The 25,156-nt window shown below is 49.9% G+C and overlaps 1 protein-coding gene across 1 annotated transcript; it reads left to right on the top strand.

The window, feature by feature from the left end:
• The first annotated feature begins 3,704 nt into the window (after positions 1-3,704).
• On the top strand, positions 3,705-24,427 carry RAPSN (receptor associated protein of the synapse). Its single transcript, XM_042905336.1, has 9 exons — positions 3,705-3,877; positions 14,106-14,309; positions 14,813-15,151; positions 20,760-20,918; positions 21,432-21,530; positions 21,607-21,729; positions 22,236-22,289; positions 23,517-23,716; positions 24,178-24,427. Exons 2-9 carry the CDS (start codon positions 14,118-14,120, stop codon positions 24,248-24,250), a joined length of 1,239 nt encoding a protein of 412 aa, XP_042761270.1. The 5' UTR covers positions 3,705-3,877; positions 14,106-14,117; the 3' UTR covers positions 24,251-24,427.
• The last annotated feature ends 729 nt before the right edge of the window (positions 24,428-25,156 follow it).

The raw sequence follows: 25,156 nt of genomic DNA, 5'->3' as shown, positions 1-25,156 counted from the left end.
ATTTTACTTTAATGGTTTAAAAAAAAAAAAAAAAAGGGCAAGAAGAGCCTTTGTCGCTTTTCTGACCTGATCACAGAGTTTGTGTAGTGGATTAAAAAAGAAAAAAAAAATTGTTACAAGTTTGGAGCAAGGGAGTATGTGTTTAAAAGGAATCTCCTTCCTTTTTTTGTGTGTTTTTCCTTTTGTCCCAACGGGGAACCTAAATCTGTTTTAATTGCACAGACACACGGACAAAAAGTCATTTTGTATCTGCCAAGTGTGGTACCTTCCTTTGTTTATTTGCTATTAAACTGTTTGAGAAGAATTGACGTTGTCTTCAGAGTTATTATTGATTGTTGGGGTGGTCAGTGGGGTCCTTGGGGCTGGTGGGGATGGGGACGTTCCTGAAGAATGGGTGGGTACCCCGATAAGGTTTTGTTTTGATGTGCCTGTTTCATGGAACTGAACTCACCAAAGGCTCCTGAAAGAACATGACTTCTCCCCAGAAAACTACCTTCTCCATTATTCTGTATTCTTCCGCAACATTCCTGCTGATACAGGAGCATCTTCATGGATGTGAGGGCGATCTGGCTGCGACATCTGTCACCCCGTTGATCGCCAGGGTTGATGCGGCTGATCTGGCTGGCTAGGCGGGTGTCCCCTTCCTCCCTCACCGTTCCATGTGCGTCCCTCCCGAAGCTGCGCACTCTGTTGAAGAGGACGGCCTTCCCCGATAGAGGAGGACCGTTCTTCGGTCAAGGGTATGCGGGTAGCTGTGCTCCCCTGCTAGAGCCTCCAAACAAGCTCTCGGGAACATCTTCAAACTTTTGTGTAAATCTTCATTTTTGTGCTGCTTCCATTTCTAGTAGCGGCTGCCACGCTGCAGAATTGGCTAGACCAATGAGTGCAGATCCCCTCTCTGGGCTGTGGAGTTCCTGCGCACCAGGGAGGCAGCCAACCAGCACCGAGTCCCAGAACAGGAGACCCGTACTGTCTGGGCCTTTAATGCTCCACCACAAAGTGATTCAGCTCCTGTCCCCTTCATTCTGACCTCGGAACAAGGTCACAGAAGGGCATCTCTAGGATTCCTTGCGTTTGCTACTAATTCTAGATCACTCTCTGAGACTCTACAGCTGGGCCTCCTGAGACATCCAAGGGCTGCAGGCTCAGCATTGGACTGGGAGGCTAGAGGCCTGCAGCCAGCACAGGGGCTGTGGGTGGGCCAGGCCCCGACCTCATCAGAGTCTCTGTTTGTGAGGTGTATCTGGAGGAGCATTTCTCAGTGGGAGTTAACACTGAGTACTAGCCCATGAAATGTTTGATGAAGTAAGAGTTCGGAACGCAAATAAATTTGGGAATAGTGCTTTCTCCTCGTTTGTGTTCATTAAAAATAAGTTTAAAAGCGAAAACTTTGTATTACTCTGCCGTAATTATCCTAGCTTAACTTCATTGACTGTTTACCACAATCCAAGTGCCATGGGAAACTCTTGATACATGTTATATGTTCCAATCTTTATAACATCCCTGGGAGGGAGCTACTGTTCCCATTCTCGTTTTGTAGGTGAGTCAACTGGGGTTCAAAGACATTGGTTCGGGCCTCCTGAGTGTCTTGACTTCAGCTCAGGTCACGATCTCACAGTTTGCGAGTTCGAGCCCCACATCAGGCTCTCTGCTGTCAGTGTGGAGCCTGCGTAGGATCCTTTGTCTCCCTCTCTCTCTCTCTGCCCCTTCCCCACTTGTGTGCACATGTCTGCTCTTTCTCTCAAAAATGAACATTAAAAAAGCTTCAGTAAAAAGATACTGTGTTGTCTCCCAGAAGGTGGTGTGCACTGAGAACCAAGCCAGGTCTGCCCACCTCCCGAACCCTTTCTCTAAACCACTGCTGAGGAGAAATAACTCCAGAAGAGCAAATAAATGTGCCTTAGTTAAGCTGTGCCTTCTCCTCACACGTGCTTGCACGCTGCCCCCTAGACTCCAGTGGAGGGCACCTGGGGGGCCTACAACTCTTGTGGTTCCCTCAGGTGGTGAACTGTTGCAACCTGGCCCCCACCCACCCCCACCCTTAGAGCAGCTATCTTGGTGTAGAAGGGATTTGCTAATAACTCACTGCTCCCAGACGGATGGTCCGCACGCTTGACAAGGCACCGCTTCCTTGGAGGACTGGGGCACTTTCTGCGCCAGTCCTGCCACAACTGTTCTCTACCTAATGTTTTGTTTCGTTGTGATGAAATATACATATATAACACCAGATGTTCTTAAACCACTCATAAGTAGATAATCCAGTGGCATTCAGTACATTTACAGTCCTGTACAACCATCACCACCTGGTGTAAGTTGGATATTTTAATTCTGTTTTTAATGTACATTGTGTGTTTATTATTTTTTTTTTTTAATTTTTTTTAACGTTTATTTATTTTTGAGACAGAGCATGAACGGGGGAGGGTCAGAGAGAGGGGGACACAGAATCCGAAACAGGCTCCAGGCTCTGAGCGGTCAGCACAGAGCCCGACGCGGGGCTCGAACTCACGGACCGCAAGATCATGACCTGAGCCGAAGTCGGCCGCTTGACCGACTGAGCCACCCAGGCGCCCCTACATTATGTGTTTAAATACACATTAAACTACATAACCAGTATGCCCGTAAGGTGTCTTCTCACAGAGGGCGTTTCACACATTGGAAAATGAGGCCAAGGTAGAGAGGGGCTTCCTTTGAGGACTCCCTTCCCAACTGGTTTCCTCTGTAATGAGAGGGTGATTGAACCTGAAGTTCTCTCCCATCTAGCTCAAATTTTTCTGTCACTCAAGATCAAGGTGGCAGATCTTGTCTTTTCAAATCTTTGCCTTAGGACTCTCGTTCTCCTGAGATAGAACCTGATATAAAAATAGAACGTGAAGTACAACTTAACATCTTTCAATTTAACATTGTCCTTAGGATATTGTTTCTCTTGAAAATGTGCAAAACAGAATATGCCAAAGGTAGTTTTGTTTACCTTTTTTTTAAAATGTTTATTCCTTTTTGAAAGTGCGTGTGAGCACACATGTGAGTGGGGGAGGGGCAGAGGGAGACAAACCAGGACAGAGGATCTGAAGCCGGCTCTGTGTTGAAGGCAGAAAGCCCACTGTGGGGCTGGAACCCACTGACCTGAGCCCAGGTTGGACGCATAACAGCCACCCAGGTGCCCCTCAACGTTTTTTTAATGTTTATTTTAGAGTGAGAGTGTGAGCGGGGGAGGGGCAGAGAGAGAGGGAGACGGAGGATCCAAAGTGAGCTCTGCCCTGACAGCAGAGAGCTTGATGCGGGGCCCAAACTCACAAACGCTGAGATCACGATCTGAGCTGAAGTTGGACGCTTAACCGACTGAGCTACCCAGGTGCCCCCAAAAGTACTCTTTTTAACCTTTAAAAGAATATTCAGGCTTGAGATGCCTGGGTGGCTCAGTCAGTTAAGTGTCCAATTCTTGGTTACAGCTCAGGTCATGACGCACGGTTCATGGGATCGAACTCTGTGTTGGGCTCCACGCTGACAGTACAGAGCCTGCTTGAGATTCTCTGTCCCTCTCTCTCTGTGCCTCCACCCCCCCCCCCCGCCCCTTTCTCGATAAACTTTAAATAAATAGATAATATTGAGGCTTGTGCACCTCTGTAATCATATAGCTGTATCTTAATTAAAACTGTATTCCTTTTTAAAACCCACACGCAGACACCTTTTATTTTTTAATAGGATCCTCGGACCTAGGTGTTGCCACACTCCTGGTTCCCAGCTCCCCACAGAGGCAGCCTCTGCACCAGCTTTCTCAGCCAGCACACTGCCCTAAGGCTCCCAGGTCCTTCACCTAGTGTGCTCACCTGAGCGTCTCAGTCCCTGATGAAGAAAGGCATTAGGAAGGAAATGAGACCAGGTTTGTGACTTTACCTCTGGGAATGTCATACTAATGTCTGATGGCATTGCCCTTCCAGGAGGGATCAGAGAGGGTTTTTTCTTGCACCTTCTGCCTCTCTGAAGCATTTTCCTTCTCTCTCAGGAGTCCTTTCCAACCCCCACCATCTGGTGTTTAATTTCTTCTGCATACGTTGACTTTCTCTTCCCCGGTAAAGGCTTCAGCTCTAGGGATGGCTCTTGCTTTTTAAATCAAAGTCAGAGTCTTGGGAGGGGAAATGGAACACAGTTCAACTGAGAAGAGCCATCCTGATGCTCCTGCAGTTGAGGCTCCAGGACTTGAGCCGTGCCTGCATCCCCACCAACACCCCCTCCACCCCCAAGTCGGGGTGGGGGGGGGGGGCGGTCCCACTGACCTGAGGCCTCCTGAGGTTTTGGTATTTTTAAATAGCTTGATGGAGATAGAAATCTCATAGTCTACAATCCACCCACTTAGCGCGGACAGGTCTTTGGATTTCAGTGTTGTGCAACCATCACCACAGCCTAATTTTAGAACATGTTCATCCACCCCAAAAAGAAACCCCATACTCATTAGCAGTCACTCCCCTTCTCACCTCCTCCTTGTCCCCAGTCCCTGACAACCACTAATCTTTCTGCGCTATAGATTTGCTTATTCTAGATGTGTCCTATAAACGCAGTCATAGAATATGTGCCTTCTGTGTCTGGCTTTCGCTTGGGCTACCTCCCGAGGCCTGTTCTTTCCTCCCCCTGCTTGAAAGCAACTCAGCATTAGGAGCCACCTGCTCCTGCCACTCCTGGTCCTTCTGAGCTCTCCACACAGTCCAGCCACGTGTCTGTAGCCCCTGTCGCTTCCATCTCTCCTGGCTCCTCTGGTTACCTGCTGTACATCTGCCTCCCCCTGAATCTGGCTGTCTTCTGGGCCTGTCTACACTGTCCAGTTCGATTACTCACTAGCCACGGTAGCTGTTTAAAATAAATTTCATTCCTCACTTTCACCCTGAAGCTACATGTGACCAGTGACCCCTGCATTGGACAGTGGAGGGACCTAGAACATCTCCATCACGGCAGTTAGTTACAGTGGTCAGGACTGTTCTAGATGTTACTTTGCATTTCTTAGAGAGAGAGAGAGAATAGTGTGAGCTTGAGCCAGGAATGGGTAGGGAACGGAGGGGAGAAGAATGCCAAGCAGGCTCTGCATTATCAGCACACTGGGCTCAAACTCACCAACTGAGATTGTGACCTGAGTCGAAATCAGGAGTCAGACGCTTCACCAACTGAGCCACCCGGTGCCCCAGCATTACTTTACCTTTAAGAAGACAAAACAACTCCCAAGGTGCCTGAGTGGCTCAGTCGGTTAAGCATCCAACTTTTGCTCAGGTCGTGATCTCACAGTTAACGGGTTCGAGCCCCGCGTCAGGCTCTGCACTGACAGCTCAGAGCCTGGAACCCGCTTTGGAGTCTGTGTCTCCCTCTCTCTCTGCCCCTCCACCACGCACACACACTCTCTCTGTCTCTTTCAAAAATAAATAAACGTTAAAAAAAAATCTTAAAAAGATGACAAAATAATTCCCATTTATGGATTGTATCTGTTCTCCTCCACCCAGCACCTGGCAGCATAGGAAGGTGGAGACTGAGGCACAGAGAAGCTACAATTGTCACATAGCTCTAAGTAGGAAAGTTAGGTTTTTAACCCAGGTCAACCTGACTTCGAACTCCCTGTAGAGCATATTCCTTTGGGAGGGTCTATGGTGGACCGTTGTTTAAGTTCCACCTCAAGGGGCACCTGGATGGCTCAGTGGCTCCTTGGAGCCCCAAGGGCTAGCAGGTAAGAGGTAATGCAGGAAACATGTAATGAATAGATGAACAGATACCAAAAGGTGATAGTTGATTTTGGTCAAGAGCTTCTTGATGTGCTCCCCCTGCCCCCAATTACATTAGAGTTTGATTTCGAAATTTCCACCCACTCCAGAAGAAAGGGGATCCTTTCCTTTCATACCTTGTTTATACATCGCTCCCAGCCAGTACCTGGGTTCAACGTAGGGCCTCAGTGGCCTTGAAACAAATGACAGCCAAGTCCCTTAGAGCCATTTTACAGGGACCCTGCTAATACAACTCCCAAGACAGCCCCCAGAGGCCCTGTCCCACAAGGAAGTTGGTGCCAGCACCTGCTTGGCCCTGTGCTGCTGGAGAGCCCCCGCGGCAGTCTGGGAACTCCGAGAGAGGGGAACCTACCTGCGGTCCTCTAGCCTTGAGACTGTCCCCGACCCAGTCATCCTTGAATGTGCCCAGAGCCTGACACAATGACCTTTTCAGTTTTTTTTAATTTTTAAAAAATGTTTGTTTATTTTGGGGAGAGCATGAGCAGACGGGCAGAGAAAGGTGACAGAGGATCCAAAGCAGGCTCTGCGTTGACAGCAGTGAGCCCACTGGGGGGCTCCAACTCACAAACCGCAAGATCATGACTTGAGCCAAAGTTGGACACTCAACTGACTGAGCCACCCAGGTGCCCCCACAATGACCTTTTTAAAAAATCATTTCAGGGGCGCCTGGGTGGCTCAGTCGGTTAAATGACCGACTTCGGCTCAGGTCAAATCTCGAGGTTTGTGAGTTCGAGCCCCTCATCGGGCTCTATGCTGACAGCTCGGAGCCTGGAGCCTGCTTTGGATTCTGTGTCTCCCTCTCGCTCTGCCCCTCCTCGCCTCATGCTTTGTCTCTCGCTCTGTCTCTCGGAAATAAATGTTAAAAAATTTTTTTAAATCATTTTAGGGTTCTAGTTTTTTTTTTTTTTTTTATTAAATAGTTATATAGAAGAAGCTTTAGAGTATGGTGGGAAAAGATTTGTTCAGGAATCTCTTTTTTTTTCAACGTTTTTTTTTTTTTTTTTTTTTTTTTTTTATTTATTTTTGGGACAGAGAGAGACAGAGCATGAACGGGGGAGGGGCAGAGAGAGAGGGAGACACAGAATCGGAAACAGGCTGCAGGCTCCGAGCCATCAGCCCAGAGCCTGACGCGGGGCTCGAACTCACGGACCGCGAGATCGTGACCTGGCTGAAGTCGGACGCTTAACCGACTGCGCCACCCAGGCGCCCCTTTGTTTAAAATTTTTTTTTTTTCAACGTTTTTTTTTTTTTTTGTTTTTTTTTTTTAATTTTTGGGACAGAGAGAGACAGAGCATGAACGGGGGAGGGGCAGAGAGAGAGGGAGACACAGAATCGGAAACAGAGGAATCTCTTAATCTGGTCGGACCACTAGTCCTGGGACCTTGGGCAAGTGAGTGACTTGATTGTCTCAGCCTCACATTCCTCATGTGCCAAATGGAAGTGAAGACACCCACCCAGCAGAGCTGGGAAGATGAGAGATTGGCACAGGGCCGCCCCTGGCAAACACTTGCTCAACTTGCTAAAAACCCTAAGTATATAAAAGTTAGAAGTGAGCGTTTCCCCATCCCACAGCCCATTGATAACTGTTAAACAGATGGGGTAAGTGTGCTTCCAGAAATTTTCTCTCTATATACAAAAAATATGTACATATATAATTTTTGTTAATAAAAATGAGATCGTGTCATAATGTACAGAATGTTCTGCAGCGTGCAGTTTTTCGTTTACTATGTCACGGGCACCCTTCCATCTCAGTATGTACTCCACCATCTACAGCTTTCAGTTTTAGAGGCTACAGAGCATTTCATGGTTTCTTCACCACTTTCCTACTGGACATAGATTATTTCTAGTTTTTCCACTCTTACAAACAGTAAAAGCCAATTCCAGGAAGGTTCAGTAGGCCCGTTATAGGGGTGTTAGTTCAGTGACTCGTTTTCATAGAAACTACCAGAGAGATGATACCCCAATTTACAACCAGGAAAATGAATGTGTCGAGAGGAACAAACTGCCCAAGGATCCCACAAATCCCGGCAGAGGGGGCCTGAGACTGTCCCCTGTGGTTACATTTGTCATGCTTCTGCAGCAGGGGCCAGGCAGGCAATGCAAGTGAGTGAACAGAGGCCGACCTAACATGACAGATGACACCGGGCCTCAGTGTCAAGGCAAAAACAGTGGGAGTGAGGTGGGGGCTGTGGGTGAAGGAGACATTCCTGGTCTGCCTACCTGACTGGTTGACCTGCAGAATACCAGGACCGAGGGTGTTTGAGCTCCTGTCTCCAGGAGAAGCAGAAAATACCGAGTTTTATATAAAATCTCCGAGGTAACAAATGTAGCCAACCAACTCAGAGGTCTCCAGCCTTTGCATGCCACATTGAGACCCCTGCTTCAGCCCCAAACTTAATATTCTATTTTTTTTTAATGTTCATTTATTTTTGAGAGACAGAGACAGAGTGTGAGAGTGGGAGGGACAGAGAGAGAGAGAGGGAGACACAATCTGAAGCAGTCTCCAGGCTCTGAGCTGTCAGTACAGAGCCCGACTGGGGCTTGAACTCAAGAGCTGTGAGATCCTGACCTGAGCCGAAGTCAGAAGCTTAACTGACTGAGCCACCCAGGCACCCCTGATTCTACTTTTGATTATAATTTTTTTTTAACGTTTATTTATTTTTGAGGCAGAGAGAGACAGAGCATGAACAGGGGAGGGGCAGAGAGAGAGGGAGACACAGGATCGGAAGCAGGCTCCAGGCTCTGAGCTGTCAGCACAGAGCCCGACGTGGGGCTCGAACTCACGGACCGTGAGATCATGACCTGAGCCAAAGTCGGACGCTCAACCGACCGAGCCACCCAGGCACCCCATCTACTTTTGATTGTAAAGCAGGGGTCTAGCATGTGAGGCACGTAGCTTGTACCTGACACAGAAGGCACTTGGTAGAAGCCTCCGTGCCCCCGTGCCACACCACCCTGGGAGGTTAAGTGGCTCCGAAAGGACCATTTCAATCTGTCCTTTTGACTTCCAGGGGCCATTTGTCTGCCTTCACTGCCGTTCATTGGTGAGCAAGGCTTGACTCTTGACCCTCTCCTGAGCCGCCTTTGTATACATTTCTTCTGGCCACCCTGACCAGAGCCTCTGTTCTGTTGTGATTTCTGAAGACGGGTGTCCAATTCCCCTTTACTTTTCTCCCTCTCCCTCCTCCTTCCTGAGACAGTATCATGGTTAAGAGAGGGACTGCTGGGGGGCGCCTGGGTGGCTCAGTCGATTAAGCGTCCGACTTCAGCTCAGGTCACGATCTCGCGGTCTGTGAGTTCGAGCCCCGCGTCGGGCTGTGGGCTGATGGCTCAGAGCCTGGAGCCTGCTTTCGATTCTGTGTCTCCCTCTCTCTCTGCCCCTCCCCTGTTCATGCTCTGTCTCTCTCTGTCTCAAAAATAAATAAAACGTTAAAAAAAATATTTTTTAAAAAGAGGGACCGCTGGGGTCACACTGCTCAGATCCAGTCCCTGCTCTGTCTCTAGCCGTGTGGTCTTGGGCAGGTCAAGTTACCTCTCGGTGCCTCAGTTTCCTCATCTGTAAACTGAAGGAAATGTTTAGCTCAGGAAATTTTAGTTGTCGTTCTTCCGTTGGTCTCACTTTACCAGGGGCTGTGCAGGTGCTAAGGGTACAAAGACAAACCACAGCCTTTGCCCTAAAGGAGCATGACCTTGACATAACTGTGCAGTAGTCCGTAAAGGGCTGACTGGGGGACAGAGGGAAACTTTCTCCTGCCCAGTTTTCAAGTTCTGAGATCATGTGAGTTCCCAGGGACCCAAAAGGTACCCAGACTCCTTTGGGGCAGATGTAGGCTGCCCCTGTCCTTTCCTTCCTGCCAAAGACCAAGATGAATTCAGGTCTAGACTTTTGAGCGGGAGTGAATCTGCTAGGTCTTTCACTTTCCCTGTGGGCCCAGTTTCCTTCCCCTCTGGAGGTTAACTTTCACCAAGGACCCACCTTCCCAGATGAGAGGAAGATCCCAGCCAACACTCCTGTGCGAATGGCTCCTTGGCTGGCCACCGAAACTTCCTCTCTCCCCCTTTCCCAGGTTCCGTGGTGGGGATTCAAGAGCACTTCCCCCTGGGGAGTGCCCCTGACCTTGCCTGGCCCCATGGGTCTTTTCCCTACATCCTCTCCACCCTCTGCTGCGCTGTGACCCTGGGGCATGGACTCCTGAACTGGCTGTGAGCCCTCCTGCTCCAGATTGCCCCTCTCTGGACCCACGTGCCTCACAGTAAAGAGGAAGCCAGCTCTGCCCACACCTCGGTTTCCCCAGGATGAGGCAGGACATGGCAGATTGGCTGTGAAGCCTGCAGCGGTTGCTTTGAATTTCAAAATTAGACTTTTGTTCCTCCCCCTTTTCCCATTCATTCATTCAGCATGTTCATTGAGTGGCCATGCCTGGCCTGGCCCTGGAGATAGTCAGCGGTGGATGAGACAGAGACATGCCCACACATGTGAGTAGGGAAACAGATGTTAAGCAAATAACCTTATTGATGAATATAAAATTATAGAGGTAAGTCTTGTGTCAGAATGGAATGTGATTCTCCACAAGAGCATAATAAGCTGATTCCCCCTAACTAGAATGTAACTAGGCAGAATATTGGGGTAAGGAGGAAGAAAGGAATCAAGAGGTACAAAGGCCCTGGGGCAAACAGGTTGGCAATTCCTCAGAAGTTGAACACCACAAAAAATGAAAACATGGGAGTATGTTGGTGGCTCAGTCAGTTGAGCGTCCAACCCTTTTTTTTTTTTTTTTTATGTTTATTTATTTTTGAGAGATAGAGACAGAGAGCGAGTTGGGGAGAGGCAGAGAGAGAGGGAGACACAGAATCTGAAACAGGCTCTGAGCTGTCAGCACAGAGCCCGACATGGGGCTCAAACTCGGGAACGGTGAGACCACGACCTAGGCTGAAGTCAGACACTTCACCGACTGAGCCACCCAGGTGCCCAACTGTCTGACTTTTGATTTCAGGTCAGGTCATGGTCTCATGATTCATGAGTTCGAGCCCTGCATTGGGCTCTGTGCTGACAGTGTGGATCCTGCTTGGGATTTTTCTCTCTACTCCTCCTCCCACTTACTGTGTCTCTCAGAATAAATAAATAAAGTTTAAAAAATTTTAAATAGAAAATGAGAAGATTTGTCCATGAATGTTCATAGCATGGTTATTCTTTACAGCCCAAAAGTGCAACAACCCCCAAATATCCATCAACTAATGAATGGTTAAATAAAATGGTATGTCTATCCAATGGATACTATTCAGCTGTAAAAAGGAATAAAGTACAGTATGGATGAACCTTGAAAACATGATGCTCTGTGAAAGAAGCCAGTCACAAAAGGCGGCTTGTTTTATGATTGCATTTATATGAAATGTCCAGAATAGGCAATTCCATAGAAAGTAGATAGTGGGGGTGCCTGGGTGGCTCTGTCAGTTAAGCATCTGACTCTTGGTTTCGGCTGAGGTCATGATCTCACAGTTCATGGGTTCAAGCCCTGCATCGGGCTCTACTCTCACAGTGTGGAGCCTGCTTGGGATTCTCTCTCTCCCTCTCCCTGCCCCTCCCCTGCTTGTTCTCTCTCTCTCTCTCTCTCTCTCTCTCTCTCTCTCTCTCTCTCAAAACTAAATAGACTTTAAAAATTAAAAAATATAATTTTTTAAAAAGACAGTAGATAGTGGTTGTGGGGTGTATTAATTTGCTCGGTCTGCCATAACAAAGTACCATAGACTGAGTGGCTTAAACAGTAGGAATTTATTTTCTGAAAGTTCTAGAAGCCAGAAGTCAGAGATCAAGTGTTGAAAGGGTGGGTTCCTCCTGAGGCCTCTCTCCTTGACTTGAAGGTGGCTGTCTTTTGTCTATGTCCTCACTTGGTCTTACAGTGTGTGTCTGTGTCCTGATCTCTCTCTTATGACACTAGTCATATTAGGTTAGGGCCCTCCCTAATGACTTCATTTTACCTCTTTAAAGATGGTGTCTATGGGGCGCCTGGGTGGCTCAGTTGGTAAGCGTCTGACTTCAGCTCAGGTCATGATCTCACAGTTTGTGAGTTCGAGCCCCGCATTGAGCTCTGTACTGACAGCTCAGAGCCCGGAGCCTGCTTCAGATTCTGTGTCTCCCTCTCTCTCTGCTCCTCCCCCACTCACACTCTCTCACTCCAAACTTAATAAACATTAAAAAAAAATTGAAAAAAAAAAAAGATGGTGTCTCTAAGTGCATCCCATCTAGGGGTAAGTCTTCAACATATGGATCAGGGAGGGCACCAATTCAGCCATAATGGGGGGGGATAGAGTGACTTCTCATCAGTATGGGGCTTCTTTTTGATGTGGTAAAAATATTCTGGAAGTAATGGTGATCAATGCACAAATTTGTGAATATACTAAAAACTCTGTTCATCCTGAAAGAAGGATTTTTGCCTTGGGGCAAGAAAGAGCCTGGTGTGCAGAGAAGAACGAGAAAAATCAGGGGAGACGAGCTGGTGGGATTGGCAGGGCCCTGTCACCTAGAGTGTCTCAATACTAGGACCCCCAATATTTCAAGCGTCTGCTCTCTATTTAAGACGTTCTGCTCTCCAAATAGATCTCTATATAAGACAGCTCTACATAAGGTGCCAGGGTGGCTCTTGGTTTCAGCTTGGGTCATGATCTCAGGGTCCTCAGGTCAAGCCCTGTGTCAGGCCCCACACTGGGCACGGAGCCTGCTTGGGATTCTCTCTCTCCCTCTACTGCTTGTACTTTCTCTCTCTCTCTCTCTCTCTCTCTCTCTCTCTCTCTCTGAGAACCTACTTCTTTAAGTAAACTTATATTCAAAAATTTTTAGGGGCGCCTGGGTGGCTCAGTCAGTTAAGCGTCCAACTTCAGCTCAGGTCATGATCTCACGGTTCATGGGTTTGAGCCCCGCGTCGGGCTCTGTGCTGACAGCTCAGAGCCTGGAGCCTGTTTCGGATTCTGTGTCTCCCTCTCTCTCTGCCCCTCCCCAACTCGCGTTCTGTCTCTCAAAAATAAATTTTAAAAAATTAAGAAAGAACATTAAACTTATATTCAAAAATTTTTTAATCTAAAAAAAAAAGAAGGGCAGGTGGCTTGGGTGGCTCAGTTGGTTGAGTGTCTGACTCTTGGTTTCCTCTCAGGTCATGATCCCAGGGTTGTGGGATCGAACCCCACATCAGGCTCTGTGCTGAGCATGGAGTCTGCTTAAGATTCTCTCTCTCTCTCTCTCTCTCTCTCTCTCTCTCTCTCTCTTTCTCCCTCTGCCCCTCTCCCCCCTTGCATGCTCTCTCTCTCTCGAAATAAAAAATAAAATAAATTTTAGAAAAGATGTTGCCCTTCTCCACAGTGTCTGGCACTAAAGCACATTATTAGGAACCTTTCCAAACTGGGAAGGGGATTGGAATTGGGACACTTTTTAAATGTTCAAGGGTCAACTCCTGTCCCTGGTGGGTAGTGCGCCATGGAGCAGGTGGACACAGCTCGGGATGACCTCTTGCTTTTCTACAGCTTCTTCAACACTGAGTTCTAACAATCCACCGAGGTAGGTAACGGTACTCTTGCCCAAAGTCACACGGCCCACACAGCTAATAAATGGCAGAATCAGCCTGACTCCAGAGTCCACGCTGTTCCCCACTACCCTATGCTGCCTCCTAACAACCCTGTGAGTTAGGGTTTATTAGCCTATTATTATCCTCATCTGACACGAGGAAGCTGAGGCGCAGGGGTGAATCACAAGGCTCGGGTCATACTGCGATTAAGCACTGGGTGTTGGGGACGGTGTGGGCATGTGCGTGTGTAAGAGGCCTCGGTGCAGTGCCCGGCGAATCACAGAAACAAATCCTGGGGGACGGTGGGTCTAGGGGGAAGGTTGCGATGGGGAGGGGCAGGGCTCGGGGCTGGTCAACCGCCTCACTCATCCCTGCTTCCTCAGCCCACCTCTGGAGGCAGCTCCTTGGCCAGCCTCCGGGGAGGGCCTGTCCTGCCAGGGGAGTTGGGGCCAGTTTCAGCGGTGCCGAAGAGACACCCACGGGGCTGCCCAGGGAGCAGGGTGCCTGCATCCCTGGGCAGCCAGCTCCCAGCTTGGGGTGGGTGCAGCAGAGGCCCGCATGACATTGTGGCTGACATTCCTCAGCGGCCACGTGGCCCCAACTGGCAGGGACAGCTGCGATCAGGGGCTGCACCAGCTTTGTTCCCAGGGTGGCGCCTGCTCTCCATCCAGGCCCTGCTCGCCTCCTGCCTGGTGCTGCTTTCCTGCCCGTGGCTCCGTGGGCAGCCGGCACCGTGGTCCCCGCCATGAGTGCCTAGAAGCCCGCAGCCACCAGGATCTCTCCGTGTGCCGGGCAGGGCTCTGGAAGGATGGGGCAGGACCAGACGAAGCAGCAGATCGAGAAGGGGCTCCAGTTGTACCAGTCCAACCAGACAGAGAAGGCGCTGCACGTGTGGATGAAGGTGCTGGAGAAGAGCGCGGACCTCGTGGGGCGCTTCCGCGTGCTGGGCTGCCTGGTCACGGCGCACTCGGAGATGGGCCGCTACAAGGAGATGCTGAAGGTGGGCCTGGCTGGCTACCCCCCGCCCCGGCTCCCGACCCTCCCGCCTCCTCAGACTCCCCCGCGTCCCGTGGGCTAGCAGCACGGCCCCGTGGGGGGCTCTGAGTCCCATCTAGGGCCCTGTGGCCTTGAATTTGGGTGTCTGAAACGGAGACCGAACTTCTTAGCTTCAGAGTTCGGGGATCTCCTGGCCAGGTCTGAGAAGGCTCCAGACTTCCCTTTTGGGATTCTGAGTCAGAACCCCAGGGGACGTGGAGATCCAGGTTTGGGGCCGGGAGTGGGAGGCCCATGTAGCCTCGGGCCGAAAGGTGAAAGCTATGGATCTGAGTTTGGTTTCAGGGCTGACACTTCTCGCCTATGGCTGGGGAGCAGAGAACTCGTCTGAGGCCGGGCTGGGTCCGAGCCGGGGGCTGGGTCCTAGGCCTCGGCTGTGAGGCAGGGAGGAGGTTTGGGTCGGAGGCTCAGAGTCCAAGTGGAAGACACCTGCCCCCACCCTCCTGGCAGTTCGCTGTGGTGCAGATCGACACCGCTCGGGAGCTGGAGGATGCTGACCTCCTTCTGGAGAGCTACCTGAACCTGGCGCGCAGCAACGAGAAGCTGTGTGAGTTTCACAAGACCGTCTCCTATTGCAAGACCTGCCTTGGCCTGCCTGGCACCAGGGCAGGCGCCCAGCTCGGAGGCCAGGTCAGCCTGAGCATGGGCAATGCCTTTCTGGGCCTCAGCCTCTTCCAGAAGGCCCTGGAGAGCTTCGAGAAGGCCCTGCGCTATGCCCACAACAACGATGATGCCATGCTCGAGTGCCGTGTCTGCTGCAGCCTGGGCAGCTTCTATGCCCAGGTCAAGGTGGGCCTGGGCCCAGGGGGAGGGAGGGCGGCGGAGGGCTCCGGTCCCCTGACACCCTCGCACAAGCCCCGCTCCCCATTCAGGACCTCGCTGAGTCCTCCCATGTAGGAGAGTCTGAGAGGGATGGTAAAGACTCACCAGGAAGGGCAGAGACAGAATTCAAACCTTGGTCTGTCTGCCTTCCTGGGAAATGGGAGGCTCCTGTGTGAGGACAGGCCAGGAAGCCGCACTGCCGTGTGTTTTGCTGTGTGATCTTGGACACAGCACCTTTCCTCTCTGAACCTTGGTAGGTGCAGCTATAAAATGAGGGAGAATAGGGCCCACCCTCCAGCATGGTTGTAAGAATTCATTCATCAAATATGTATTGCCGGGCTCTGTTGGCTTGGGATGCAAGCAGGGAAAACAACAACAAAGCCTCTGGCCTTGTAAAGGTTGCATTCTAGAAAACGACAAATAAACACCATCAGTAAGTCAATCATAGAGCATGCTAGAAAGTGCTTAGGAGAGGGGCGCCTGGGTGGCTCAGTCAGTTAAGCATCTGAACCTTGATTTCGGCTCAGGTCTTATCTCTCAGTTTGTGGGCTGGAGCCCCACGTAGACTCCGTGCCGACAGTGCAGAGGCTGCTAGGGATTCTCTCTCTCTCTCTCTCAAAATGAACATGTAAACATTAAGAAGAAGAAGAAGAAGAAGAAGAAGAAGAAGAAGAAGAAGAAGAAGAAGGAGGAGGAGGAGGAGGAGGAGGGGGGGGAGGGGAGGAGGAGGGAGAGGAGGAGGAGGAGGAGGAGGAGAAGAAGAAGGGGTAGAAGAAAGTGCTCAGGAGAAAGGAAAGAAGGAAAAGGGGGTGGGAAGCGCCAAGGATGGAGTGTTGCAGCTTCAAATAGGGTGATTGGAAGGCTTCATAGAGGTGGCATCAGCCTGGTGATTGGAAGCAGACGAGAGGGTGAGCCATGCAGAAATCTGGCAAAAGCATGAAAAAGGAGACAACAGCTAAAGCAAAACCCTGCTCTGGGCAGGACAGGAAAGGGAAATAGCTGGCATGTTCCAGGGCTGATGGAGGCCAGCATGATGGCAGCAGGTGTGTGAGAAGGAGGTAGGAGGTGGTGAGGTCCAAGAGGTAAGGAGGGGGGAGGGGAGAAGGCAGATTGCGAATGAACTGATGGGGGCAGTGACCACAGGCTTCTTTCTGGTCCAGTGTTGGTTCTCCTGGGACCCCAAGGCATCCAGGCTGCTCTTGGCCCACAGGGGCGGGGGGAGGGGGGCATTGATGCCTGGCATACAGTAGATGCTTAATAAATCTGGGGGTAACTGGGTGTGTAAATGCTGATGAACTGGAGGTGGGGTGTGAGGAGATGAGAGTCAGCCAGGACAACACCGAGGATTTTGTTTGCAGCAACTAGGTGTATGAAGAATCCATTCAGGGCCACCTGGGTGGCGCAGTGGGTTAAGCATCAGACTCTTGATCTCAGATCAGGTCATGATCTTGTGGGTTAGTGGTTAGAGCCCCACATGGGGCTCTACACTGATGGCTAGGGGCCTGCTTGGGATTCTGTCTCTCCTTCTCTCTGCCCCTCCCTGGCTTATACTCACGCTCTCTCTCTCTCAAAATAAATAAACTTAAAAAAATTTTTTTGAAGAATCCATTCAGTGAGATTTGATAGGATGGGAGAGGGACGAGGTGTCTTAAAACCTTTTTTATTACAAAGAAAAGTAACCATATAGGAAAATAGAATACTATAATGAATCTGCATATACCCACTTAGATTTAACAATTATTAATATTTTGCCATAGTTGACTTACATATTTTAACTGAAGTGTTATGATATGAAATTAGAGATATCGTGGTATTTTACCCCAAAGTAGTTCAGTATGTATCCCTGAAAGAAAAAAAAAAAAAGACATTTTCTTATATAAGGACACTTTCTTACATAATCACAATTATAAATTTCTCTGCTTATGCTGAAAACACGCCTTTACCCTCAGCTTCTATAAATTGGAACACAAGTAAAAGGCACATGTGCAGCAGGAATTACGTCCCTTAAGTCTTTTCCAACAGAAAATTTCTCCCCTTTATTGTCTATGATTTAAAATGTTTTAAAAAGTTTTATTTATTTTTGAGACAGAGTGGGGAGGGAGGGGCAGAGAGAGAGAGAGAGAGAGAGAGAAGCAGGTTCCAAGCTGTCAGCACAGAGCACGATGCAGGGCACGAACCCACGATCCGGGAGATCATGACCTGAGCTGAAGTCAGATGTTTAACCGACTGAGCCACCCAGGTGCCCCTTTATAATTTTTATCGAAGAAGGCACCCATTGCCCTGTAACACGTTTCATCTCACTGTCCCATTGCTTCCGCAAGGAGTCCTTTGACTTGGTTTTTTTCTCTCCTTTGCCCCCTGGGAACTGGAACTTAATGACTTGGGAAGAGTCAGGTCACACGTTTTTGGTAAGAAGACTGTGTAAGCCCTGCTGCTCACCTCGTGTTGTATCAAATCCGATAGAGGGGGCGACAGCCTGATCCCTCTGTTTGAGGGGTCGCATTTCTCTTTTCGTGACCAGCAGGTGAGCTTGGGGTGTTGACACTGTGGCTCCCTGTGAATATTCAGTTCTGCAGTAACATTTCCCATAACGGTTTTAGCATCTAGTGATGTTTGTTGTCTGAATCACTTCTCTTATTTCAACTGTAATGAAATGGCGATTTCCAAGCTCTTACCATTCCTTCTCTAACTGCTGCCCGGATTTCTCGGGAAGGACGAACTCTCCCCCTTCGCGTGGGGCTAATTGGCTTCTCCAAAACACAGTTCCGACAGGAAAGGTGGAATAAGTACCTTCCTCTTTCCTTTCATTACCACTTTCGTAATAAGGAATTGTTGTCATAGCTGCCTTCAAGGATCAGATCACTTATTTGTTTTGCTTTCTTCTTTTGGAGTATCATTATAAAATCCTGGATTTTAAAAAATATTCGATAGTCTTCAGTTAATGTCAGTATTGTTCTTTGCAATGGTCAAATTATCTTTTTTTTTTTTTTTTTTTTTTTTTTTTTTTTTTTTTTTTTTTTTTTTGAGACAGAGAGAGACAGAGTGTGAGCAGGGGAGGAGCTGAGGGGAGGGGGACACAGAATCCGAAGCAGGCTCCAGGCTCTGAGCTGTCAGCACAGAGCCCGACGCGGGGCTCGAACTCACGGACTGTGAGATCATGACCTGAGCCGAAGTCGGACGCTTAACTGACTGAGCCACCCAGGTGCCCCTACAAGGGTCAAATTATCTTAACTTTAGTTACCAGAATTCCTTCACTATGGCTCCTGTGTCCTTTTGGCAAGACTTCATTTAAACACTGAAAGTGTTCTTGTTTTCTGGAAGAATAAGCTGTCTCAGGCTCATTTTGTATATTTGCTGCCCCAGACCTGGAATTAGCCATTTCTCTGGGCTGTTTTTAGTGGGAAATTGTATTAAAGACCAAACGTGGGTTCTCAAGGTGCTCATTGCAACTGGGTTGTCATGGCTTCTAAATCTTTTTAGTTGCCAAGACAACTGAAGTTTATGCTAATATTTGCAATTCAAATCTAATGTTTCAGGATTTTCCGTAATTTATTTTAATCTTGATTTTCTTTTCTCTTAGGCTGAAAGTGTTGACTTTTAGCAACATAATTACGTATTTTAACATACAAAATACACAAAGTACTTTCAAAAGACAATACCAATATTACTTAAAAGAAAAAGACAACTGAAAGATGTTTAAGATTTCTTTGCTGTTCGGGACGCCTGGGTGGCTCAGTCGGTTAAGCGTCCGACTTCAGTTCAGGTCATGTTCTTGCGGTCCATGAGTTTGAGCCCCGCATCGGACTCTGCTGACAGCTGGGAGCCTGAGGCCTGTTTTAGATTCTGTGTCTCCTCTCTCTCTGACCCTCCCCCGTTCATGCTCTGTCTCTCTCTGTCTCAAAAATAAATAAAAACATTAAAAGAATTAAAAAATAAATAAAAGATTCCTTTGCTATTCTTTTGTCTTTATCATATATTCTACTGTGGATGAACTGTCCAACTACATATATACCAAGGTCATCTGAAATAATTTTTTCTGTGTGGTTATGTTAATATAATACATTATAATGTAATAATATATTATAGAATTATATTTAATATTATATTGCAGTATCATTATAATAATAGTATAATTAAACATTATAATTAATTAGAATATTCGTATGATGATACGCAATTAGGGTCATTTATTTAAATTTTCTTTTTCCTTTTCTTTCTTTTTTTTTTAAGAGAGAGAATGTGAGTGAGGGAGAGGAGTAGAGGGAGAGAGAGAGGAAATCTTAAGCAGGCTCCACGTTAAGCACAGAACCCGATGTGGGGCTCAAACCCACGATCCTAGGATCATGACCTGAGTCGAAATCAGGAGTCCAACGCCCAACTGACTGAACCACCCAGTTGCCCCCTTTTATTTAGGATTTAAACAAAAATAAAAAAAATTTGAAGCTGTAAAACATTTACATGGCTTCACATTAAAAAGTATCTAACAAGGGGCACGTGGCTGGCTCAGTTGGTGGAGCATGTGACTCTTGACCTTGGGGTCCTGAGTTCCAGACCCATGTTGCATAAAGATTACTTAACTAAATAAAACTAAAAAGTATGTAACAAATTTTGTGAGGAACTGGTTTTTATTGGGGTTATCGAGAATTCTCTTTCAGTCATATTAACTGGGAGATGCTTGTTAGCTATTAAGCGAGAGATCACACAGATTTTCTATGAGAAAGGACAGAGCAATGGGGCTGTAGCTGAAGGGGGACATGAGGTCAAAAGAAGGTTGTTTGATTTTGATTTATTTTCTCTAATGAGGTAAGAAACACCAGAATGCGTTTGTACACCGATGGGCATGATCGAGTTGAAAGAGACAGGGGATTTGTTCCAGAGCTCCATGGAGGGACTGACATCTGTGGGAGCCAGGAACCCTCCTCCACGGTGGCAGGAGGGAGGCAGAGAGTGGTCGATCTCGCGGATTTGGTGGAGAAGGTGGAGAGGGGAGAGTCCTTTTTGACTTTCTTCTGTTTTCCCTGAGGACATTGGCATCGCCTCCTGATTTGGAGGTTGGAGGAGCAAGAAAGGACAAGGGAGTGATTTCTTTGCCTCAGTGGTCTGTTCTTCGGAGCAGACTGCGCTGGCAATCGGTCACTGAGCTTTCGGTGAGCACCTGCTCTGGGTACCAGGGGGCAGATGCTAGGGGTGGGGTGTCTGGTACTCTCCCTGCCACGTGTCTCTGAAGCTAAGGGGCCCCACTGGGACCCAGTGAGGAGAATGAGTACCTTCTCATTCATTCCTTCACTCAACAATAGTCATGATGTGTCTACTAAGTGCCAAGAACTGTGCTAGGCTCTTGGGATCCGTCAGCAAACCAGATGAAAGTTCACGGAGCCCACACATTTGCACCGGCTGTTCCCCCTGCCGGGATCACTCTATCCCTGGATTCTCAAAGGAATGACTGAACGCCGGTGGGGCCTGTGGGTACCCCTGATTCCTGGAGAAGCCAGACCCTGGAGCCCTTGACTTAGAGGCAGCTCCTGCCATTCGGTGTGTCCCATCTTGTCCCACCTCCTCTCTGTGTCCCCCGCAGGACTACGAGAAAGCCCTGTTCTTCCCCTGCAAGGCCGCAGAGCTCGTTAACGACTACGGCAAAGGCTGGAGCCTCAAGTACCGGGCCATGAGCCAGTACCACATGGCCGTGGCATATCGCCTGCTGGGCCACCTGGGTAGCGCCATGGAGTGTTGTGAGGTGGGGCAGGAGGGAAGGGCGGCAGGTGGAGGGTGGTGGTGTGGGCCAGGGTGTCCTCCTTCCACATCAGCCCACTGAGGGCCCCAAGATCTGCCCTTGGCCTGGCTTCTGTAAGAGCCCCTGAAGGATGCGTTTATTCCACCATCCCCAAACCTCACTCCCTTCCAGGCCCTTCCCTCTGCCCACCCCATACACACCCTCTGTGGGACACTTTAAGTAGGAAGAGAGCCAGTCTCTGGAGGTCCACTGACCTGGGTTCAAATCCTAGCATTGCCACTTGCTAGCCGGGTGGCCTTGATCAAATCACTTCTGCTCTCTAAGCCTCAGTGTCCACTCCCCTGGGTGTCGCGAGGCCTCCGCGGTTCAGCGCGTGGGGCCTCAGCACGGTGCTAGGTGTACTGGGCTCTGAGGATGTTGGCGATCCCTGGCCACCCTTGTCAGCGGGGCCCACTGAGCGATGACACCCCAGTGGTGGGCAGATGAGCAGGCCTGAGTGACCAGCCTCCCTCACAGGAGTCTATGAAGATTGCACTGCAGCATGGGGACCGGCCACTACAGGCACTCTGCCTGCTCTGCTTTGCTGACATCCACCGGAGCCGTGGGGACCTGGAGGTGAGGTCACTGGAGAGAGGAGGGAGGGGTTGTAGGCCTGGCCCAGTCCGACTCCACCCTCCACCTGGCTGTGCAGACAGCCTTCCCCAGGTACGACTCCGCCATGAGCATCATGACTGAGATTGGAAACCGCCTGGGGCAGGTGCAGGTGCTGCTGGGCGTGGCCAAATGCTGGATAGCCAGGAAGGCACTGGACAAGGTGAGGTCGATCTCCTTCCTACCGTTCCCGGCTTTCCCCACTGCCCCTATTTGGAGCCGGTGGGTCACCCAGAAATCTGTGGGGCTGGTTCTGGGCAGGACTCTTTCGGACACTTTGTCTGACGTCAGGCTCACCCGAATCCCATGAGGCGGGTACATTCCAAGTCATTTTCCCGACTCAGAGAAGGCCCATGAGGTGCCCAGACCCACAGCTAGTAAAGGGCCAGAACTGGGTTTGAATTCAGGATGCTTTAACTGCTTTCATGATTTCACGACACCCAAAGAGACAGAAATGTTCTTCCTATTCTGTATCTGAGTAAACTGAGGCAGCAGGTGACTTGCCCATAGAGCTCTGCGACTGTGCTCCAGCCTCCTTCTGCTACATGCACACACGGGGCAGCTGCCCAGCTCCCTCCCCAGGCCCACCCCTCCCTAGCCCTCCCTTTCCTGTGAGCCAGGGCCTCTGTCAGACAGCTCTGCCTGCGGCCCTGGCCCCGTGTCTTCCAGGCTCTGGATGCCATCGAGAAAGCCCAGGACCTGGCCGAGGAAGTGGGGAACAAGGTCAGACCTGATTCTGTCTTCTGGGTCTGGAGTCAAGAGCCCAAGGTGGGATCTTGGGTGTGTGGGGAGGGCTGTCCTGAGAGCCCACACATGCCCTGAGCCCTTCTGGATCTCCAGGAGTTGCCCCACCCGTTCCCAGACCCTGGCTGTTTCTCTTCCACACAGAGAGCACTTTAGAGGGCAGGGCAAGAATTCCATAGCTCAGAGGAGATCAGAAGTCCTCAGAGCTTGATGGGCATTAAAACCCCTAACAGTGGGCCCCCCACCCACTGAGAACTGGGCACGCACAGGTTCTTCTGGGTATTGATCCCAGTCATCACTATCTCCCTGCAAGGTGGGTACTGCAAGCCCCATTTTACAGCTGAGGAAAGTGAGGCTCAGAGAGGTGCTCCAGGTCCCACACTTGGGACCTGGTCAGTTGTTTTGGTTTTGTTTTTAATGTTTTCTGTATTTTGAGAGGGCACGAGCGGGGGAGGGGCAGAGAGAGAAGGGGACAGATGATCTGAAGTGGGCTCTGTGCTATCAGCACAGTGTGAAGCTTGAACTCACGAATCGTGAGATCATGACCTGAGCAGAAGTCGGACGCTCAACCGACTGAGCCCCCAGGTGCCCCGGGACCTGGTCTGTCTTAACTTCAAAGCCCATGTTCCTTCCATAGTGCATGTGGCCTCTCAAATTTAATAATTGTATCCAAACCTTTAAATGTTGAAAATAGCCTCAGTGTTTCTTCAAGTCTTCTAGAAGATGTGAAATCCTCTGGGATCCGGTGTACATCCCAACTAAAATGCCAAATATCTTTGGTTTTGGCTAGATTATACCCAGTTTTACCCACATATCTCAGGTTGGCCAGAAATGCTGATGAGGTGGTGTATATATTTAATTAACAAAAACAGGACAGCAAATCAATTATTACAGAGTCCTTGCAGCAGATTTTGTCAATAAAATGCTTCAAAAACATGGGATTCCCAGCTAGTTCTAGGGGTGAGGACCACCTACTTCATCCACCTCCTCATTCTGCATGAGGGGAAACAAAGGCCCAGGGAGGGCAAGACGTTTTTTCCTGGGCCCATCAGGAAGGCCAGAACGCAGCCAGGACCGGGCCCTGTGGGTCCTGACTGCCTGGTGGTCCCTCGGGGACAGCCTCCGGGGCTGGACAAGGAGGGAGGCTCTCCAGTAGTGACTTGGTCTTGTCCCCTACACCCACCCTCCCGTCCCTGCCGGCCCCAGCTGAGCCAACTCAAGCTGCACTGCCTGAGCGAGAGCATCTATCGCAGCAAGGGGCTGCAGAGGGAGCTGCGTGCGCACGTAGTGCGCTTCCATGAGTGCGTGGAGGAGACGGAGCTCTACTGCGGCCTGTGCGGCGAGTCCATAGGCGAGAGGAACAGCCGGCTGCAGGCCCTGCCCTGCTCCCACATCTTCCATCTCAGGTGAGGGCTCCTGGCCGGTGGGCAGGGGGCACCCAGGGTCCCTTTGGGGTACGCTAGGGCCCCAGCTGGCCTAACCACGATAGTGACACTGAACATAGTGCTCTCTGCATTCCAAGCCTGTTCTAAGTGCTTCCCCTGTTATTAACTCAGTGAATCCTCCCAGCAGCCCTTTGAGGTGGCCATTATCCTCCCCAAAGAGAATTCAGAGAGGCCTCTCAAAGGCCATGAGATTCAGACACCCAGGGCTACACAGGTACCGGCCTCCATGCCCATCTCCTGACTCCTGGCCTTCTGGAAGGCTCAGGACAGAGTGCCAGGGGCAAGCAGGATCCAGGGGGCCCTACCCTCTGCCTAGACACCTTCCCAGATCCTACAGAGGGGAGGGGAGGGGAGGAGAGAGAGCCCAGGCCCAGGACGGAAGCATGCGTTCAGTGAGTGGACAGAGCCCTTCGCGTCCCCAGGTGCCTGCAGAACAATGGGACACGCAGCTGCCCTAACTGCCGCCGCTCATCCGTGAAGCCTGGCTTTGTGTGAGTCCCACCGGCAGTCTCGGGCTTCTGCCTCACTTCCCCATGCTCCTTCTCCACCACCGTGCGGGGGTCCCCTGACTGGCCATGCCTTGGACCCTCTTTAGTCCTGGGGCAGCCGCCGGGGCCTCCTCCAACCTCGGTCAGGCCCCAGGGCCTGCCCACTGTTGCTCGTCCAGGCTCAGCTGCCCTCCCTGACTCTTTGTACTTTGCTCTTTATAGAAAAATAAACTGTTTGTACTTGACCCCAGCGATTCTGACTCTTTGTGGGTGTGCTGTGGCCAGCACAGACAGGACAGCTTCTTCTTCTCCAACTGGTCTTCTTGACTCCTGTCAGGCAACTCTGACAAGTGTGAATTTGGGGTCAGCAGCCCCTGTGCTGACACTGACTCACCGAACAACCTTGAGCAAGTCACGTAGCCTCTGTGATCGTCCACACATTTATCTAAAGTGGAGAATGATAGGGGTGCCTGGCTGGCTCAGTCGATGGAGCCAGCAACTCTTGATCTCCCGGTTGTGAGTTCAGGGCCCACATAGAGCTTACTTAACAAAATAAAGTTGAGAACGATAAGCCAATCTGTCCACGGGGCAGAGCTGTTGAGAGGATGGAAGAAATGCTGTTATTTGCAGAGGTGGCTTGCCAGCCTGAGCAAGCAGCTGCAAATGCTGTTATTTAAAGAAATTTCTGCCTTCAACTGCTTCCAAGAAAACCATTACACAGATTCTCACTGTATAGGGTTACTTGTGATGGTTTGACTTAAAATATACGCTTACATGAAGTACATTTTAGCGGTGCCCTGGGTCTCACCTCATGGTAATAAGCAGAGATCCTCCACAGCAAGGGACCCAGCTACAACAAATGGGTCTCATAAGATCCAGAGGTCTGCCCTACTCCTTGAAATGACAAGAAACG

The sequence above is a fragment of the Panthera leo genome, chromosome D1, assembly GCF_018350215.1.
Source record: "Panthera leo isolate Ple1 chromosome D1, P.leo_Ple1_pat1.1, whole genome shotgun sequence".
Lineage (NCBI taxonomy): Eukaryota > Metazoa > Chordata > Mammalia > Carnivora > Felidae > Panthera > Panthera leo.
Note: the sequence above shows the minus strand (reverse complement) of the source record. Positions and strands in the feature narration are given on the sequence as shown.

Excerpts from the sequence above, each read along its gene's own strand:
- RAPSN (XM_042905336.1), top strand. The coding sequence starts at position 14,118 with ATGGGGCAGGACCAGACGAAGCAGCAGATCGAGAAGGGGCTCCAGTTG. Across the intron at positions 15,152-20,759 it reads GCTTCTATGCCCAGGTCAAG|GACTACGAGAAAGCCCTGTT; the intron begins GTGGGCCTGGGC and ends TGTCCCCCGCAG. Across the intron at positions 21,531-21,606 it reads GGAGCCGTGGGGACCTGGAG|ACAGCCTTCCCCAGGTACGA; the intron begins GTGAGGTCACTG and ends CTGGCTGTGCAG.